General features: G+C 55.2%; 8 protein-coding genes across 8 annotated transcripts; 7 read left to right on the top strand and 1 right to left on the bottom strand.

Annotated features, from left to right (window-relative positions):
* Positions 1-27: 27 nt before the first annotated feature.
* Positions 28-1,263, bottom strand: PG998_002823 (uncharacterized protein; the record flags this gene model as incomplete). Its single annotated transcript, XM_066869641.1, has 2 exons — positions 28-1,162; positions 1,244-1,263. 2 exons carry the CDS (start codon positions 1,261-1,263, stop codon positions 28-30), a joined length of 1,155 nt encoding a protein of 384 aa, XP_066738056.1.
* An 851-nt stretch (positions 1,264-2,114) lies between these two features.
* Positions 2,115-2,726, top strand: PG998_002822 (uncharacterized protein; the record flags this gene model as incomplete). The annotated part of the gene is made up of 1 exon (XM_066869640.1): positions 2,115-2,726. One exon carries the CDS (start codon positions 2,115-2,117, stop codon positions 2,724-2,726), a length of 612 nt encoding a protein of 203 aa, XP_066738055.1.
* A 766-nt stretch (positions 2,727-3,492) lies between these two features.
* Positions 3,493-5,121, top strand: PG998_002821 (general substrate transporter; the record flags this gene model as incomplete). The annotated part of the gene is made up of 1 exon (XM_066869639.1): positions 3,493-5,121. One exon carries the CDS (start codon positions 3,493-3,495, stop codon positions 5,119-5,121), a length of 1,629 nt encoding a protein of 542 aa, XP_066738054.1.
* A 594-nt stretch (positions 5,122-5,715) lies between these two features.
* Positions 5,716-6,897, top strand: PG998_002820 (uncharacterized protein; the record flags this gene model as incomplete). Its single annotated transcript, XM_066869638.1, has 1 exon — positions 5,716-6,897. The coding sequence occupies one exon, from the start codon at positions 5,716-5,718 to the stop codon at positions 6,895-6,897; it is 1,182 nt and encodes a 393-aa protein (XP_066738053.1).
* A 315-nt stretch (positions 6,898-7,212) lies between these two features.
* Positions 7,213-9,093, top strand: PG998_002819 (uncharacterized protein; the record flags this gene model as incomplete). Its single annotated transcript, XM_066869637.1, has 4 exons — positions 7,213-7,715; positions 7,777-7,974; positions 8,124-8,302; positions 8,357-9,093. The coding sequence occupies 4 exons, from the start codon at positions 7,213-7,215 to the stop codon at positions 9,091-9,093; spliced, it is 1,617 nt and encodes a 538-aa protein (XP_066738052.1).
* Positions 9,094-9,513: 420 nt separating this feature from the next.
* PG998_002818 (uncharacterized protein) lies at positions 9,514-11,345 on the top strand (the record flags this gene model as incomplete). The annotated part of the gene is made up of 4 exons (XM_066869636.1): positions 9,514-10,069; positions 10,237-10,486; positions 10,555-10,894; positions 10,923-11,345. The coding sequence occupies 4 exons, from the start codon at positions 9,514-9,516 to the stop codon at positions 11,343-11,345; spliced, it is 1,569 nt and encodes a 522-aa protein (XP_066738051.1).
* A 986-nt stretch (positions 11,346-12,331) lies between these two features.
* Positions 12,332-13,722, top strand: PG998_002817 (epoxide hydrolase; the record flags this gene model as incomplete). Its single annotated transcript, XM_066869635.1, has 4 exons — positions 12,332-12,859; positions 12,901-13,332; positions 13,413-13,514; positions 13,585-13,722. The coding sequence occupies 4 exons, from the start codon at positions 12,332-12,334 to the stop codon at positions 13,720-13,722; spliced, it is 1,200 nt and encodes a 399-aa protein (XP_066738050.1).
* An 860-nt stretch (positions 13,723-14,582) lies between these two features.
* PG998_002816 (uncharacterized protein) lies at positions 14,583-18,277 on the top strand (the record flags this gene model as incomplete). The annotated part of the gene is made up of 7 exons (XM_066869634.1): positions 14,583-15,019; positions 15,070-16,166; positions 16,321-16,366; positions 16,513-16,613; positions 16,665-16,956; positions 17,356-17,421; positions 17,713-18,277. Coding segments are annotated over 7 exons (2,604 nt in total), but the record flags the coding sequence as incomplete, so codon positions are not given.
* Positions 18,278-18,400: the final 123 nt, after the last annotated feature.

Below are 18,400 nucleotides of genomic sequence, written 5' to 3'. Positions count from 1 at the left end.
TGACCTACAATGAGAAGACACTTAAGCTCAATCTTTTGTCGCTTCCTCGCTCTCTACCGTGTCATACAGCTCAATGTACTCCCCCTGGAACCGATCAGAAGGCGTGTACGTCCAAGCCAGGGGCAGCGGCGCCCTGCATTTCTTCGCCTTTTTCCCCTTGGGCTTCCCGTTCGGAAACTCGACGCGGTGGGCGAGCAGGCAGCCGATGGCCCCCTCTTCGTCCCGCTGGCGCTTCGTCTCGCGCCACTCCTCGTCGGTGACGGACGCGTCGCGGAACGCGCACTGGCCGAAGTCTATGTAGAACACCTGGTACGAATAGGGGGACGGGGCAGCAGAGCCATCCGCCTCCTCCTCGCCGACGTCGCCGCCGTGACCACTGCCTCCACGACGAACAACGAGCGCGTTTCGGGGCGCGAAGTCGTAGTTGACGAAGTCGTGGTCGATGATCTTCTGCACCGCGCCGATGGCCTGGTCGCAGATGCCCGCCCAGTCCGACTTGGGCGTCTCGGTAACCAGGTCGTTCAGGGAGAAGCCGGGGATGTACTCGATGAGGATGGCGCGTATCTCGGTGTACTCCGCCAACAGGCCGCCTTTCCCCTCCTCTTCTTCTTCTTGCTGCTGCTGCTGTGGACCTAGCCGGACATCGGCAAACAGCGTGGGGACGTGTACGCCCTGCAGAGCGACGAGGCGGTCGTAGACCTGGAGCTCGACCCCGTGCGACCGGGCCGAGGCCGCGTGGAAGTAGGCCTCGCGCCGCGGCGTGTCCCAGTCCTCGGCGGCGTACGCCCACGCGCCGTGGTCGTCGTAGGCGGCCAGGAACTGCGACATGGCGCCCGGGCGGCGTAGGAAGGCTTTGTACTCTTCCTCGGTTTCGCGGGTCGCCAGACCGGACTTTCCTTTGAAATCACGTAGTTCGGGGGCGAGCTGACGGTCGTATGCTTTCAAGACCATCCTTGAGGGGGCCGTTTGCTCTCCCTGGCTTGGATCCGGCAGTAGTTCCACCTCGACGACCACGGACATGGTCGACGGCTCCATCACGCTCACGATCTTGGCCTGCAGCTTGTCTCCAATGCCTGAACTGGCTAGCTGTGGTGGGAGCGCATTTTGCTTGCTGCCGGGACGTTGGATCCTGAGGGTTAAGATGTTTCCCTCGAAATACGGGCTGTGTTCGTACACATGACGTTGATCAGCATGATACTGTGCCGGTTTTCGAATACGGTGGGTGCCTATTCCAAATACATACCTTGTGATTGGTTGAGCCATGCCCGTGAATTGAAGTGTTCGCTGTGACGATAACAACACAGGTTCCTTTCCAGCCAACTTGGTACGTTTAGTATCATACTCAACTACAAGTAGTAGGAGAGCGAAAAATCTGTGTTTGTGTTAAATGAAGGATGCCGCTTGGGTTGTGGTAAGGAGCGCCGATTGATGACGACGATGAAGAAGAGTGGGAATTTGGTAGTACAAATTGCCCCCCAGCCACCCCATTAGAGTGTGTGTTGGTCATCCTTCGTAACATCGACTTATAGCCACCATATATTGTTACTTAATTTAGTTTCTGCCACTGATCAACCAGGTACTGAAGCCACCTTTTTAATCTAGCTATCATGTGAGCACAGCCTCGTATTGTTCATGGACCAGTCGACCGTGCTGCCGGCTTGACATGCGGAAGATCAGATTGCACCGATGAGTTGCTCCGCGGCGCATATCGACTCGGATCGGCAACCTGTGCCGCCGTATTTCAGAAAATTCACTCGCCAAGGAGTATGCCCATTTTTACTATTCTAAGATTTGGTCCATGTATGTCGATCAGGATGAGGTGTTCGAATTTCTGCAAACCAATACGGATCCTATTGGGATCCTTTCATACCGACATGACAACATCGCCCTGACATGCCTAGGACCAATATTACAAATCTCGAAATCTAAGCCTCTGAGCACTTGAAGCATGCTAAGAGCTTCAAAGGTATATAAGGGTGTCAAGCCATCAGTAAATATCCTCAGTATCGAAATATTACCATCACAACACCTCAAAGCATCCTACAACTTCAAACAATTCTCTCCAATATCCTGCAAATACCTCCTTCCAACCCCATTCAGAATAACTAGTAACAATGAAGTTCGGCACGGCCTCCTATCTCTTCTTCCTCTGCGCTTCCACAGCCAGCGCCCTGCGCTACGGCGACCGCATCCACGCCCGCGACGTGGTCGCAGCCCAAGCCGAGGCTCTAGCCAAGCCAGCCGATGCCATCGCCGCCCCCGAGGCCGAGTTCGACATCAACGACGTGCTCGAGGAGGGCACCCAACCCGAAGCCAGGGACGAGGACGAGGACGAGGGCCTCGTCGTCGGTCGCAGCATCATCACGGACGCCGAGAAGGAGATCCTGGAGTACCTGCGCAACATGAAGACGGACGGCCTGACGAGCGCGCACACGTGGCCGACGGGCGCCTTCGAGGACCTGCACGGCGACTCCAAGTCCGGGACGGGCGGCAAGTACGTGTGCCAGGTGCGGCGCGACGCCAAGGCCAAGAAGTACCTGGCGCGCGTCGTCGCGCACGAGACGCTGATGAACGGCCGCATCAAGAAGGGCCACGTCTTCAAGACGGTCGAGGTCGCCCCCTGCAAGCCCAAGAAGGGCAAGGAACAAGCCCCCGGCTACGGCCGCGCCGTCCACTTCCTGCGCAAGGCGTTCGGGGGCGCGGCCCCTCCCGCGTGCAGGAGATAATTGGGGACGACGGGTTGCCGCATTGGCAGGGTCGTGGAAAAGGCACACCGTTTGGAGACGGCATTGACGGGCAATTTCATCGGTTGCTTGTGGCTGGTAGTGGTGGTGGTGAAGGATGATGTAACATCATCTTGTTTTTTTCTTTTCTCTCTCTAACTTTCATGGTATCAAACTTTGCCTTTCAAAAGATGCGAAGTGCACGGGAGATTGGGGCGTCCTTTGGTATACCTGTCTGTATTATATCTTTCATCTTTCCGGGTTTCTGTATCAAAACTCCGTTTACAAATTCTTACATTCGCTTTCCATATCCAGACCATGCTCTATTAGTTTTGAAAGCGCTACTATCAGTCAAACTCGGCATTGTGATCGCCATTCGTAATGTATTCGCCTACTACATGATTGCATATTGTAAGCAGCAGATCGTCAGGAAAGATTCCCGGTCTTTGATTTATAGAAGCTCCCTCCGCCAATCCTCAATCATGCATTTAAAGCAACTCTTATAAAATGCCCTGCATTGTGCGCTGCTGACGTGGCTCATATCATCCTACGCAAGGATGGCTGCCAAGTCCGTATGTGCGTCCGTCGGACTTTTGGCGCTGGTGTTGTGCGCATTTCGCAAACTGGATGATCGGCAGTTGTCTATGATAAAATAACCCATTCCGTCCGCATTCGTTCAGATGACATTTCTCCAGACAATAGAGTCCATATCGCCCTCGAGTCAAATGCTCATGAACCAAGTTTCGAAAATCAAATCCCAATCTCGAAAATGCCGAAACAGCAGCAATATCCTGCTGGCGACAGCAAAGTCCCAGCAAGTACTTCTAGCCTGGGATTCGAACAAATCGAAATGCTATCTCCCGAAATCACACCACCGTCGCGCAGCGGAGCCCCGAGGAGTGGTACCGTGGAAGAGGTAGCCGAGATCGACGAGCCGTTACCCCTGGTCCCGGCCCTACGACGATTCTCCAAGGTGGCCGGGTACTGCCTCGCCATGTCGGTGGCCATCATCGGCTGGGGCTACGACCTAGTCGTCGTGGGCTCCATCGTCTCTGTCGACTCGTTCTTGCGTGATTACGGCGACTTGTACGAGGGCGACCTCATCATCCCGTCCAGCTGGCTCTCCCTGTGGCTGGGGCTGCCGCCCGTCGGGTCCGTCTCCGGCTCCGCGCTGGGCGGCTGGCTCCAGGACCGCTTCGGGAGACGCGCCACGCTCATGATCGGCAGCACCATCTCCGCCGTCGCCGTGTCCTTCATCTTCTTCTCGCACCTGGCCTCGGACCAGACGAACCGTCGCGTAATCCTGACGGTGGGACTTACGGTGCAAGGCCTGTCGGTGGGCATGATCAAGACCACGGCGGTTACCTACGTATCCGAGAACGCACCGACCTGCTTGCGTGGCCCCGCCATGGTCCTGTTCCCGACCTTTACGCTGCTGGGCCAGCTCGTGGGCGCCATTGTTGTCTTCGTGGTGAACGGCGTCGAGGGCCCCACGGGCTACCTTGGCGCCTTCGGCTCGCAGTGGGTCCTGGCCCTCGCCCCTTTTATCCTGGCCTGCCTCATGCCCGAGAGCCCGGCCTACCTAGTCCGCAAAGGCTACGAGGAAAGGGCGCTGAAGGCGGCAACTGCGCTGTACGCGCCCAAGGTGGACCCCCGCGGCGCCTTGGTCCGTATCCGGGCCATCATCGAAGAGGAGCGCGCCATGAAGACGGAGGCGTCGTACCGAGCATGTTTCCAGGGCACCAACCGGAGACGGACCATGATCGTACTCCTAGCGTACGCCATGCCCACCCTGTTCGGGCTGGACCTGCTGTCCAACGCGAGCTACTTCCTCAAGACCCTCGGCATGCCGTCGGGCCAGGCCCTCCTCACCATGATCGGCGGCATCGTCGCCGGCATACTCGCCAACGCCGTAGGGATCTGGGTGGCGTCGCGGGCGCGCCGGCGGCGGATGGCGCTGCTGTCGCTGTCGGCGACGGTGGGGCTGTGGACGGCGATGGGCGCGGCGGGGTTCCGGCCGTCGGGCGCGACGCCGTGGCTGGCGGCGGGGCTGATGGTCGGCGTGATCCTGGTGTGCGGGGTGGGCTGCTGGCCGGCGAGCTACGTCATCGCGGGCGAGACGAGCGCGCTGGTGCTGCGGGCGCCGACGCAGGGGCTGGGCGGCTGCGTCACACACGTCTCGTCCGCCGCCGCCGCCATCGCGCTGCCCTACATCTTCAACCCCGACGCCGGCGCCCTCGGCGCCCGCACGGGGCTCGTCTACTCGGGGCTCTGCGCCCTGGCGCTCGCGGCGACCTGGGTCGGCGTGCCGGAGCTGCAGGGGCGGAGCATGTTGGAGATCGATCACATGTTCGAGTTGAGGCTGGCGACGAGGAAGTTTGGGGGCTGGGGGAGGTAGATCGGATGCTTGCAGTGATGTGAGATGCAGAAAAGCGTGTGTGGTAGCGGTGTACTCTTTGAATTCCATTGGTTGCCTGTAATGCTTTACTTGATGTTTAATGACCGACCCCCTTGCCTCTTATTACTTATACCCCATCATAATATCGTGCAATCGTGACATGACCTCAGGCCAAACCTATACGCATTGATACTAAGAAACCGAATGGCCTAGAGGCGCTACAATTTGTTCGTACCGCCAAGGAATAATCAACTGCACATTTTGTATGGCTGGTTACATGTGTTTCCTGCGCTTAATCAACCTTCGTATATGCAGAGCACAGATACCAAAAAAACGACTGAAATCATAATCTAGTTACAAGAACTGTTCTAAGCGGAATGCCTTATTATAGTCCCGTGTTTAACCTTCCAGAGAAACCAAGAGGTACATGATGCGACGAGGGCTGTCAGAGCGTGTACATCCGAGTCTTATGTTCGGATACGAGAAACATATCAATTAGATCAATACCGAATACGAAAAACGTATTATTAAATAGACATAATACCTTGTAGTGTCGCGATATATTTCATCCACCCTACATACCAATATAACATCATGCCACGAGAAAACGTTGTCGATCTCATTCGCCAATCGAAGCCCATCGACGTGACTCGCCCCGTCCAGTCAGACGATGTTCGCGGTCGCACCATTGTCATCACTGGCGGCGCCTCTGGCTTCGGCGCGAGCTTCGCGCGCCACTGGGCTGCGCATGGCGCCCACCTCATCATAGGGGACATTCAGGACCAGGCCGGCGAGGCCCTGGTAGCCGAGCTTCGCTCCATCCCCGGCGCCTCCCCGCACCAGCACTACCGGCACTGCGACGTAGCGTCTTGGGAGTCGCAGGACGCCTTCTTCCGTGATGCGGCGTCGTTGAGCCCGCACGGAGGTCTGGATGATGTCGTCGCGAACGCCGGAGTCTCGGATAACGACTTCTCCTTCTGCAGGGCCGAGGAAAAGAGAGGAGCCGGGAAGAGCGATGCAACTACGGGCCCTGACAAACCTGACCTCAAATGCCTCGACATCAATCTCGTGGGCACAGCATACACAGCCCATCTGGCCATGTACTGGCTCGCGCGCAACCCCGGCAGCACCGCGAGCGCCCTGGGCCGACCCCGCACGCCCGGCGGCGGCGGCCCGCCCCACCGCGACCGCCACCTCCTGCTCGTGGGCTCCGTGGCGTCGCTGTGGCCGGTGGCGCAGGCGACGCAGTACACGGCGAGCAAGCACGCGGTGCTGGGCCTGTTCCGGGCGCTGCGGGGCGTGGCGGGCTGGCAGGCGGGCGTGCGCGTCAACCTGCTGTGCCCCTACATCGTGGCGACGGGCATCGTGCCGCCCGTGGCGCGCGTCGCGCTGGCGGGCGCCGCCGTCGGCCACGTCGACGCCGCCGTCGAGGCGGGCACGCGCCTCGTCGCCGACGCGTCCGTCGTGGGGCGCGCGCTCGTCGTCGGGCCCAAGGTGCGCGTCCGCGACGACGGGCAGACGTGCGAGGTCACGGAGCTGCTGCCGCAGGGCGGGTTTGCTGCTGATGACGACGAGAACGGGAAAAGGAGTGGCGATGCGGGGGGCTGTGTCACCTCGTCGTGGGAGGCGTATGCGCACGACTACGAGTTGGTGGAGGTGACGAATAGGCGCATTCTGCGCATGTTGAACCAGATTGAGGCCATGAGGGGATGGGCTGGGTGGGCGAGGGACATTGTCATGGCGGTGGGAATGATGTTGGGGCTGGTGAAGGATTGACGGATGCCTGCCCTAGTGCTCAATCGGGTCGTCGATGGTGGCAGTGCAAGCATGTGCTTTTGATGCGTGTATCGACCTTCCCAACTTTCACAGCATCGTTCGGTCTCAATTGAAAGCAATGCGCTGGATCAATTGCGGCCATGAGTCCGGATGTCTCTTTACTGAAAACTTGCCAAACCTGTTTCCGGGCCAAGATCCGATGTAGGAGGGCCGGGGATTCCGGCTCGTGCGACCGCTGTTTACGCCTGGACAAGACCTGTGTCTTCCGCCCCGCTCGTCGCCATGCCGGTCGCCACGGGTGAGTGCTAGTCCAGTATGGTTGAGTCGCTCGAATTGCCGGCTAACGTGGGATTGGATTGGATTGCTTCTCAGACGTTCTGGCAGGTCAGAAGGGCGATGCACCAGCGACTCCAAATCGCCGGCGCCCTCGGGGACCACTCATACGGGAGATCGAGGATCGGATCAAAAGGCGGGATCCACGCCAGGGGCCGCTACCGTATTGCCGTCAGCTGTGTCATTCGACCCTTTCGCCCGGGGATATTATCACTCGAAGCCGGACAAGAGCTCTTGGACTATTTCACGAGCAAGATGACAGCGCACTTCCCCTTCGTGGTGCTCCCACAGTCGTTGCCCATCAGTGAACTTGCACAGGACCGACCGTGCGCATGTCTTGCCGTTCTCGCTACTGCCTCTCATGGAAAGTTAAAGCTTCAGAGATCACTGGGAAGTCTCCTCAACGAACTCATCGCATCGAAGGTGGCGATCGGCCCCATACATTCACTTGACATGCTGCAGGGACTGCTCGTCAACGTGGCTTGGTATGCCTGGTTCATGTGTCGAGACATAATAACAAATACACGTGTTAACATCAGCGTACAGGGCGCATTACCAGCCTAGACCTCGGAAACATACACAGCACCTCCACCTCGCCATAAGCATCTTATGCGATATGAGGCTGGACCGACCAAGACAGAAACCCGAGCTTTGGGATGTTGATAACGGAAAGTACCAGAATGGCCCTGCCTGGAACGCCGATGAAATGAGAGCATTGGCAGGCGCTTACTATCTGTCTTCAAGGTATCAGCCGATTCAAGGCACCCTGTACAATTGTTCATGTAAAGAGGTATTGCGCTAACATAGAAGGTAGTTCATCCGTTCTCATGCGGAAGTCGCGTCATTTCGAGTATACCTCTTACCTGTACGGCCACTGTGAGCATCTCGGGCAGAAGAGCCAATTTCCGACCGATAAGCACCTCGCCTACATCATTGGACTCCAAAAAGCTTATCGAGGACGTTGACCGCATCATGACCAGAGACCCTGCCAATGCCTCGACAGAGATAGGAAGAGTCAAGAAAAGGTGTGCTGAGATGAGGGCGTCGCTGCCCTTCTCCCTCCACGAAAGCCGTAAGCCTCCGCCCCGAGGGAAGAGTATCTAGTTTTCCGCTAAACGTCAGACAGCACCCGTAAGCATGCAACTCAGCCTCCTCGAGCTGCTGATCAGCCAGTCGTCCCTGGGCGGCAGCACCTTTGGCGTCGACAAGTTCGCCGAGATCCAGGGCATCAGCGACCGGCAGTCGCACCTGCTCGAGTGGCTGTCGACCAGCATCTCGGCCGTGCAGTCCCTGATCAGCATGGTCCTCGCCCTGCCCGCCGGCGAGGAGCGGCCCGTGTCCAACACCGCCTGGCTCGCCTTCTACTGCGGCATGGCCCTCGCGGTGCGGCTGGACCTCCTGGCCGCCCGCCAGGGCTCGTCGGGCGCGGCCCACCATCTGCGCCGCTTCCTCGACATGCCCAACACGCTGCGCCAGATCGCCATGCGTTTCGCGTCCGCGGCCGGGGACGAGGTGGACGCCAGCGGCGACCGGGATGTGTTCCATGGCATGGCCTGCCGATCACGGCGTCTGGAAGAATGGTATCTCGAGCGGCTCGGCCAGCTGCAGTCGGCCGATCACAGTACCGGGGAAGACACTCAAGACTACGAGGGTAGCACGATAGCTGTCGCGAGCAGCGCCTCCAGTGGGCATATGGGTGCAACAGGGGCGCCAAGTCAAGCAGCCGGCGTATACGCACCCTTTGACCAAGATCACCTCGACACCGGTTTGTATTATGACGCAGACTTGGACTTTGCCAATGTCTTGTTCGGCGATTCGCAGGGGTACTCGGTTGATTTTGAGAAATGGACTACAATAGAATGATTGGTTAGAAACCTGTGAGTGGAGACGAGTTGGGCTGGTGAGATTAGGGGCTAAGGGGTACGGACACGGACACGGACACGGAGAAGGACAAAGTTGCGGACCACCATAGTGCAGGAATGCATACCTGGGCAGACACTGGCGCCATTCATCTACGTAATCATACAGGCTTTGCTCCCGTGTGTGTACATTAGGTACTGAATTTTGATATATTGCAATCTGGATCGGAAGCCAAATGGCTACGATCCTATGGCGATGTTATATTTGTCAGTCCCTCTAGCGCAATTGACGAATGATACGTTGTACGGATATATATATATACCACACCCCATCTCGTCTATCTCATTTTACTAACCTAACCAGAAACCAAGCTCTTTCCTCTTAAATTCTTCATTCCAATGTCCGGAATGGCCAGAGCGCATGATGTCTTCAATATTGGCATTATTCATAGCTGGGCTCTCACTGAGCTCACCAACCCTAGCCCAAAACAACGACATACCTTACTCAGCTTGCCCCTTGATCGGCTCCTACTACCCACCCCCAACCTTCTCCCGATCGTCGGCCATGTTCGCGAAGCTGAGCTCAGACTTCACTACGACCTTTAACCAGCTGATCGAAAAGGGCGGCAGCGACAAATACGGGCCGATCACTCCAAACACCACATCCTTCTCGGTGGTTATGTTCACAGGAACCGATTCAAGGAAAGAGGACCCCGTCTTCTTCGAGTATCATTACACCTCACCCCGGGATCTGAGTGACACGGGCACGAACATCACTTCGAACACCAAGCTTCCTCTCGGTGACTTGACAATGATCTTCACCGTCTACGCGTGGCTTGTGGAGATGGGCGAGACGTGGGATGCACCTATCACGCAATATATTCCCGAGCTAGGCAACGCGTCGACCCCGAATGGGGTCTCCTGGTCGGAGGTCACTATCGGCTCCTTAGCCGGACACATGTCTGGTCTCATCCGGCAAAGTAAGCAGCCCCCCCTGAAGACTGTGAACTATAAAACGCTTAGGGTGCTGATTCCAAAACACAGGCGACGCATGTGCGATTGGAGAAGAATGCAAATGGGAGGGTAAGCTCTTTTTTCCCCTCGACCGAAGATGGAGGTCTTGATGAACCGCATTGACGGTCGATAGTGTTTGCCGAGAAGCTTGCGGCCGACCCCTTCGTATTTCACCCCGACACTACGCCAATGGTGTCGTACACTGCGTTCCAGCTCTTGGCATTCGCAATGCGGAGACACAAAGGAGCTGATACCTACTCTGCTGTTCTCCACGAAGCAGTCCTTGGCCCTTTGAACATGACAACAAGTGGGCTTCTGAACTCGGATATGAAGGAGATATTCGCTCCCAAAAGCCTAAACCTGACAAAGCATGGCGAGCCAGGGTATGTGATATAAACCAACTCAATCAAGACCCGAAATGATATACGTCTTGCTGACTTTCTCCCTCAAGTGCCATCTCCCTAGTCAGCACCACCACCGACCTGTCCCGCGCCGGCCACGCCATCCTTAGCTCCCGCCTCCTCCCGCCCTCCGTCACCCGTCGCTGGCTCCGCCACAGCGTCGACACCTCCAACCTGCGCAACGGCGTCGGCCGGCCCTGGGAGATCTACCGCGCCGGCCGCTCCGCCATCGCGCCCGTCGTCGACGTCTGGACCAAGAGCGGCAGTCTGGGAGACCACTACGCCAGCTACTTCGGGCTGGCGCCCGACTTCGACGTCGGCTTCGCCATCCTCGCCCACGACGGGGCGAACGGCGGCAGCGCCCTCGACCTCAACGTCTACGCGGATATCGTCAGCGAGGCGTTGGGGGGGCCTGCAGGGGATCGCTGCGGCGGAGACGGCGGCGCGCTATGCGGGGACGTATCGGGGCGGGAACGACAGTGTCGCGGTGCTCAATGTCACGGAAGACGGGCCGGGGATTGCCGTGCAGGAGCTCCGGGTGGATGGGGTTGATGTTCGCGCCCAGGCTGCGCGTCAGCTGGGCATCGCAACGGTCGCCGACTTGGATTTCCGCCTGTACCCTGCCATCTTGGGCAAAAGGTCGCTGCGCCACGAGTTCGTGGCCGTGTTCCAGGACCGGAGCGCGCCAGTTGATATGGGCACGCCGACGTGCATTACATGGCAGCAGATCGGGTCTACTGCTGGGGTGGAGTACAGGTATGCATTCAGCCTGACGGACGGCGAGGTGGCTCCGAAGTTCGAGGCGGCTACGGGGTCTTTTCGCTTTCATAAGTTGATATAATTGAAGATATAGATATCGATACCGCATCTATAGTCTATTGCATTAGATAAATATATAAACACGACTATATATTACACGCATATATTAGAGCTTCAGTTCTACATGCGTCATAGCCCCTGAATACTACCCTATAGTATCTTCGAGTGTATAAGAGGCAGTATACGATTTACCTTTGGTTTATATAGAAATACGCCCGAGCAAGCCTCGTTTCTACCTTGTCGCCTAGCTTTGCCTTCCAATACTAGAGTTCTGGTCTATCTCTGCCAACGCCTAGGAGCTGGGGATGCTACTGGTATCTGGGAAAGCTACTGGTAGCGAGAGAGGCAAAGTCCAAGAACCCTTATGGTTCAGGTGAGTGAAACAAGCAGTCTTGACGATTAGTCCATAGAAGATTGATCATGTCAAAACCCTGGCATTACTGATTGGCTCCTCGACAGCCCCATAGAGATAGAGCAGCAAGTCCAAGCTGACATCCAAGCCAAGCTGAGGTAAGACCAACTTGACAAATTTGTCGCATCCCTGTCCTTCGATCCTTGCCCCTAGAGGCTATCCCCGCCACTTGCCATGTGCTTCTCGCTTAGAAATGTATGTTTTAGTGGACCCATCAACCTATGATGCACGTTGTGCATATTTCATTCATTTACGCCGGTCGGAGCAATTGGCTTCCTTCAAGTTCGTACGGTCGGAGCAAATAGCTTCCGTCGAGTCCTAGAGCCTTTGTTTTAACGAGGATCATGAGCAATCTGCTTAGAAATCACGGTCAATGGCCGATTGGTTGTTGACTCATTGGCCTTCCTGGCTTGCAGAGTCAACTATGCAACCCAGTGCAAAGGCTGCCTATTACGCATGCCACAAGTAGAGAGAGTTGGAGAGGGGATGATATATAAACATTGTAGAATGCCAGCTACAAAGAATCTTCTGATCCACGAAGCATCGCTAAGCTGCTTCACTTGACTGAATATTCAAAAGTCCCTTGAGTACACACAATGCGTTATTCGACACTTTGTGCGACGGCGCTGCTTGCCATAGCGGCAGCCGACAACAAGCCCACCCCCTACCAAATCTCCGTCGACCCAAAGCTGATCGAGCAGGCCGCCACCAAGGCCAAGCTTTACCGGCCATCACTGGGCCTCGAAGATGGCACCAGCGACACCTGGCGAGAAGGCCCGCCCGCCGCAAACATGACGGCCCTCGCACGCTACTGGGCGGACGAGTACGACTGGCTCGAAGTCCAGAAAGAGCTGAACGCCAACGGCCACCACTACACCGTGAACGTCTCGGCGGGACACGGGTACAACCGGTCCCTGCCTCTGCACTTTGTCCACGAGCGGTCCGAAAGACCCGACGCGATCCCCCTCTTGATGCTCCATGGGTGGCCCTCTACGCACACCGAGTGGCAAGAGGTCCTGAAGCCTCTCGCATCACCCGAAGACACAGGCGCGCCCGCTTTCCACGTGGTGGCCCCGGATTTGCCCGGCTTTGGCTTCAGCCCTGCGCCCACGGCCGGGGGTTCGGTCCGCGCCAGGCCGGCGCCGCCTTTGCCGACCTGATGCAGACGCTGGGGTATGACAAGTACGGCATCGTCTCGACCGACGCCGGGTGGTGGGTTGCCATGTTCATGGCGGACGACGAGAAGCACCACCTCGTCGGGCACTTCACCGACTTCTACTTCGCGCAGCCCACCGCCGCCGACACGGAGCGTTTCAGCCAGAACCAGACGGACCGGGTCGAGTCGGAGTACATGGCCGGGGTCTTGGCGTTCAACGGCGGGTTCAACGCCTACATGACGATCCAGAGCCAGGGCCCGCTGAAGCTCGGCCAGGCTCTCAACGATAGCCCCGTCGGCTATGCGGGATGGATCTGGCATCTGATCCACGCCATGAGCGACGGATATCCCTTCACCCCGAGGCAGATCGTGACGCGAACCCTGTTGGAATGGATACCCGGCGCCTACGGGAATGTCAGGACTTACTTGGAGTGGCTCAAGGTACGTGAAACATGAGACTTCGCGAGGCTCTGCCTTTTGACGGAGTGATCACCAACTAACATTACGACCCTGGAAACAAGCCCGAGAATATGAACTTCCCCCAATCAGAGGTGCCGACAGGCGTTTCTCAATGGGGCAACGTACATGGCCCGTTCGTGGAGTTGGCCAAAGCTGCCTTGGCGGTGAGTTGATATCCCCGACCCCGGCTGCGGCACTTCAGGATCCTTTGCTGACTGCGGAAACTTGAAATAGCCCCCGAGTTGGATCAGGAGACTTAGTAACTTGACTTTCCTCGTTACCCGCGACTTCGGCGGCCACTTCCCTGCGGAGCACTACCCGGAGCTCTATGTCAAGGACGTGCGGGAGTTCTTTGGTCAGTTGAAGGCATAGGTTCCTGTGATGCATGTGTAATTACGTGAAAATCAACTTTGCATAGTCCCTTTACGCCGGATTTTGGTGGCCGATCAATAATCTAATGTGAATACCCTAAGACTGCATTTGTCTGTCACAGCCAAAGTAACTCGAGTTCCGATTCATTCGTTTTTCCAAAAGAGCGGTGTCAGAGCCGCAGTTTGCGCGGGCACATCTTTCCTAGAATCACTGCGGCCAAGTGTATGCAAGGAAGGGGGCAAAGCCAACAACTATCCTTCCCTCAGCCTCCCGGGTTTCTCGGCAATCTTTCCTCAGAGGCGAGTCTTAGGAGCCTTTCCTTTCGTATTCATGCAAGTGCACTCGAACCCTCGGCGCAGTCAAAGCATAAGGTGGTGTGGCCAACCGTTGCATATGCAGCCCCTGAATTATACCCAATGATAGCCTGCCGTGTGTCGGAGGCGGTGCCGGATTTCCCTTGCGAGGCGTTCTTCGTACGACCTGAACATCCATCGGCGGTTCGCGCTGCAATTTTAATTGGTTCACGAGGGGATACGCCCGGGAAAGCCACATTTCTGCCTTGTCGCCCGGTGCTGCCTACCCGTGTCTGATTCTCGTGCCAAGGCCGATACGCTGCCAGACCGAAAAAAGCAAGCTACGGAGGCAGCCTGGGAAGAAGTCATTGGCTGAAGTGGCCGCTGTCGTGGCTATCTACCCCTCCTTGGAGCCTGATCACTTCGTTGCTCGGAAAATCAATCTCTTGCCGTGTGTCCATGATTGTGGTTCTCTTGTTCTTACCTTTCCAGTTTCCTATCGATCTGTCAAACTGACGTCTTCTCCTCTGGCTTACCCAACTTGGACAATCATTCCAACGATCCGCCATGGCAGACCCCCTGTCGGTGGCAGGTCTAGCTGCCGGGCTGATATCGCTGGGTCTCCAAGTGACAGGCGGTATCACGCAATACCTCGATGCCCTGAAGTGTCGGTCAGAAGAGCTTGACTCTGCTCGGAAACACAACGAATCACTTCGCAGCGCGATCGACATCATTCAAGCCTCTGTCGCCCAAGCCCAAGCGCAACACCACGCAGCGTCACAGATTGTCATCGATTCCATACAGCAATGCGAAGCCGAGATTCAGTCTCTTGAGGAGCTCGTAGCTGAGCTTGCAGGATGCGACACGGGCACTTGGCGTTCGAAACTGCGACTCAATAGCAAAAAGCTGCGATATGCCTTCGACCGATCCAAGCTTCAGCGACTTGAACTCCGGTTATCACAAGCGAGGGACACGGTCGACACAGCGCTGCAAACATTAGGGGTGTAAGTTCTTGTTTCCATACTAGCAATGCACATTTCTGAAACCCAAGCAGCAACATCAATCAGTCCATCCTCGACAAAACAACAGATATCGAGATTGTCACTCGCGACATTCCCTCCTCCGTACGCGCCATCAAACTCGACATCGATTCTCTGCACCCTCCTCTGGCCCACCTTGGCGAGCGGTTCTCTACAGTGGAGCGCGAGGTTGGCCATCTGCGAAGCAACATAACAACAAGCGATCAAACCATGACTGCACATTTGCTGGAGAGCACTCGAGCCATTCGGGAGGATAACAAAATCATCCAAACCCTTGTATCCATTTCTGATGCTCGGTCCAGCGATCTACTTGCTCGAATTACCCACCAGGATACAGAACAACGCCAACTGCTACATTCCATTTTGCAGATGATTCAAAAGCAGGAGCAGCCCACCAATGTTGGTGGTGTCGGGAAAAAGAAAAGGTCCAGAGCTCGGGATCATGTTTTCCTTGATTTCACTGAGAAGTCGTCGGACCTACCACACACCAACAATACTATCGGCGGACAAAGTGGGACTCGGGGGTTTTCAATGTCGCGATCAGAAAGACATCGTGGAACGACATTCGACCCAACATTGACGATGCGGAAAACTAGTACTCATCCTGTTGATCCCGCCGACCCTCCTTCTTGCATATGCAACAGAAGAAACCGTATCGTCTCCCAGACGGCTTTGAGCATTGGCGATTTCACGTGGTACAGGAAGAAGGAGTACCGCGGACATTGGCCTTCATGTCCACAGTCTCGAACTGCAGCCAATAAGACTCTGGACGCGGTGGGGGTGAGATACCATGGGCTACTCGGGATAATTAAACATGCAGTGGATCTCTCATTCGTCTTACGCCGCGGGTCTGGCAGGTTGAGGTTGAATCCGATAATCGATTTCCGACCAACCGTTGACAGCGATACTGATCCTGTGTTTCGTATCTTCGACTTATTATTTGATTTAACTTATTGGGGAATGGATTCACCGCCTGATGCTATCAGACTCTCCGAATTCATTTTGAAATGTAAAACTCGTGTTTTACAGGCATTTGGAGAGAACACATCCTCACCTTTTGCAAATGACTCACAAAACAACACAATCGGGCATGAATTTACAAAGATGGTTGGTACTAATCTGTTTTTTTAAGCTGCTATACCTCAAACTGCATTTTATTGTGGAAAAGACGTCTAACATCAATTCTTTTCTAGATATATTTCGTAGCACCACTCAAAGGAAAATTTAATGACAAAGTATACTGCGCCTTACTGGATTTCTGTCAGAGTCTCATCGCCGCAGGGGTGCCGATGGATACCTACAACTTGGAAGGTAAGTTCATTACCGAGAAAACATAATTGATTATTAATTAACGAAACTGACTTTGCAGGGACCCTACCTGTGGGCTGTCTATGTGCAAGCCGAACTTCGCCACATACCGATATATGCATAAAGCTCCTTGATGCTGATTCTGACAGCCGCCCTCTATGGCTCTACCCGACTTCATTAGAAGAAAGTGGATTACCAGATGTTTTTAGCACCATGGCTAATTTCGATGTCTCTCCAATGATTGCCGAAAGTAAGAACATATATTTAATCCACTATTGGACTAGAACTAATTGGTCTGCAGGCTACGGGTGCGGACCATTGAGTCTCGCGATACTTTCCAACAATCTGGATGTAGTCCGTAATCTTCTTCAACATTCTCCAGACACGATAAACGAGTGTAGCATTTCTGGCCACACTCCATTGCATCTAGCTGTGAGAAATCCAAGCTGTTTGTCATTGTTGGTTAAAGCCATATCGGGTTCCACGAAAGTTCTCAATCGTACGGATAAGAACGGCTACACACCCCTTGAAACCGCGATGATGTTCAGTGGATCTGAATGTCGCGGTCTGGAAGACGACCGGAGATGCTCTAGGTGCAACTGTTCCCACAGCGTTTCCATCTTGCTGAAGGCAGATTGTGCGGTGTTCCAGCCAAGGTGGTCAGTATTGGACCAAGCATCATACCGGGCTGTTTCGCGGTTTGTCCGTCACATAGCGAATCGGCGCTCACGGCTCGGAGACTTTGCAGCTCAATATGTTGGGATACTCAAATCCGAGCTCTTTTCCTTGGAAAGAAACGGCCTGCTCGACTACCATACCGGCGAGCTGGAAAAACTTCTATCTAGGCATAATGTTAAGATACCCCAGTGCTTGAGAACACGCAGAATACCACACCATCCGCGTTACTCTTCGGTCTATCTAAACCGTCTAAAGGTTTGGCAGGCAAACATGTTTTGGCAAGCTGGGTTTCGAGACCTGAACTCCTCAAACAGGCCTCACCAAACGTGGACACCTTTGACAGAAGCCTTCTTCTTCCAGGCTTCTCTCTATGATTACTCGTACCTGGACTGGCTAATAGCTCATGGGGCCCACCCTTTTCAACCACTTTCCAACACCCAAGTGGCAGGTGCAACTTATGCACACGCCATGTTTTTCTGGGTGGGCAGGAAAATATATTCGAACTACGGAGGGTTCGTCAGGGAATGGATTAAGCGTCTGCATTATGTGCATACACACTTCTTGCACTTGAACCCAGCTGACACCTGCAGCTGCAGGTGCTCAGTCAACGGCTGTTCATTACATGTGCAGCAGCTGAAAGGGATGTGCAGTGAGCTGAAATGGATGTGCAGGCAGATGACATATGGAAGAGACTTCAGGAACCTCCAGCAAGAGCTCTCTAGATTGGCCATATCGTATCTGGGAGAGTTTACAGGGACGATTTCTCCTGACTGCCATCGGGATGTCATACGCTGCCTGACATTTGAAGGATTGGATGCTACTCATACTTGTTGCGAATTCGAAGGCCGAACAATATGCTGCCACCGGGTACCTCCAGATGATATACAACGCGTGCAAGAAGAAGAAGAAGCGCTCTTGGGGACACTCGAGGAACTGATATCTGCCTTCGAAGACCAGTTCTTTGCTGACTGCGGGATCCAGCCCGCTGATGTGGAGCAAATTGAAGAATTCTGGTCTGGACACTGGCTACCAATAATGACGGAGGTGCTGGCAGAGCTTGATGCAGATGACTTATCAGAAGATGCCAGGCGCAACGCGGAAGACATCGGTGTTGTTTGGAGCCATGAGAGTGGATTGAATAACACCAAATATGGACCAGAGACCGCAAAGAACGCAGTCGAACCTCAGGATGATATCTTTAGTTGGGATTATTACTTTAATAAGCTGGACAAGATTGTAAGCAGGGATTCAGGTACATAGAGATTTGGTTCAGGCTCGCGCATTCAACAGTTAGTATATCACAGTTCTTCGCGTTTTGAGACTATTTCAAACAATATGTAAGACAGATATGAAACTACG

Source organism: Apiospora kogelbergensis (assembly GCF_038363985.1).
Source record: "Apiospora kogelbergensis strain CBS 113332 chromosome Unknown utg000001l_segment0_segment0, whole genome shotgun sequence".
NCBI lineage: Eukaryota > Fungi > Ascomycota > Sordariomycetes > Amphisphaeriales > Apiosporaceae > Apiospora > Apiospora kogelbergensis.
The sequence above is the reverse complement of the archived record's forward strand: the minus strand, read 5'-3'. Positions and strand labels throughout refer to the sequence as shown.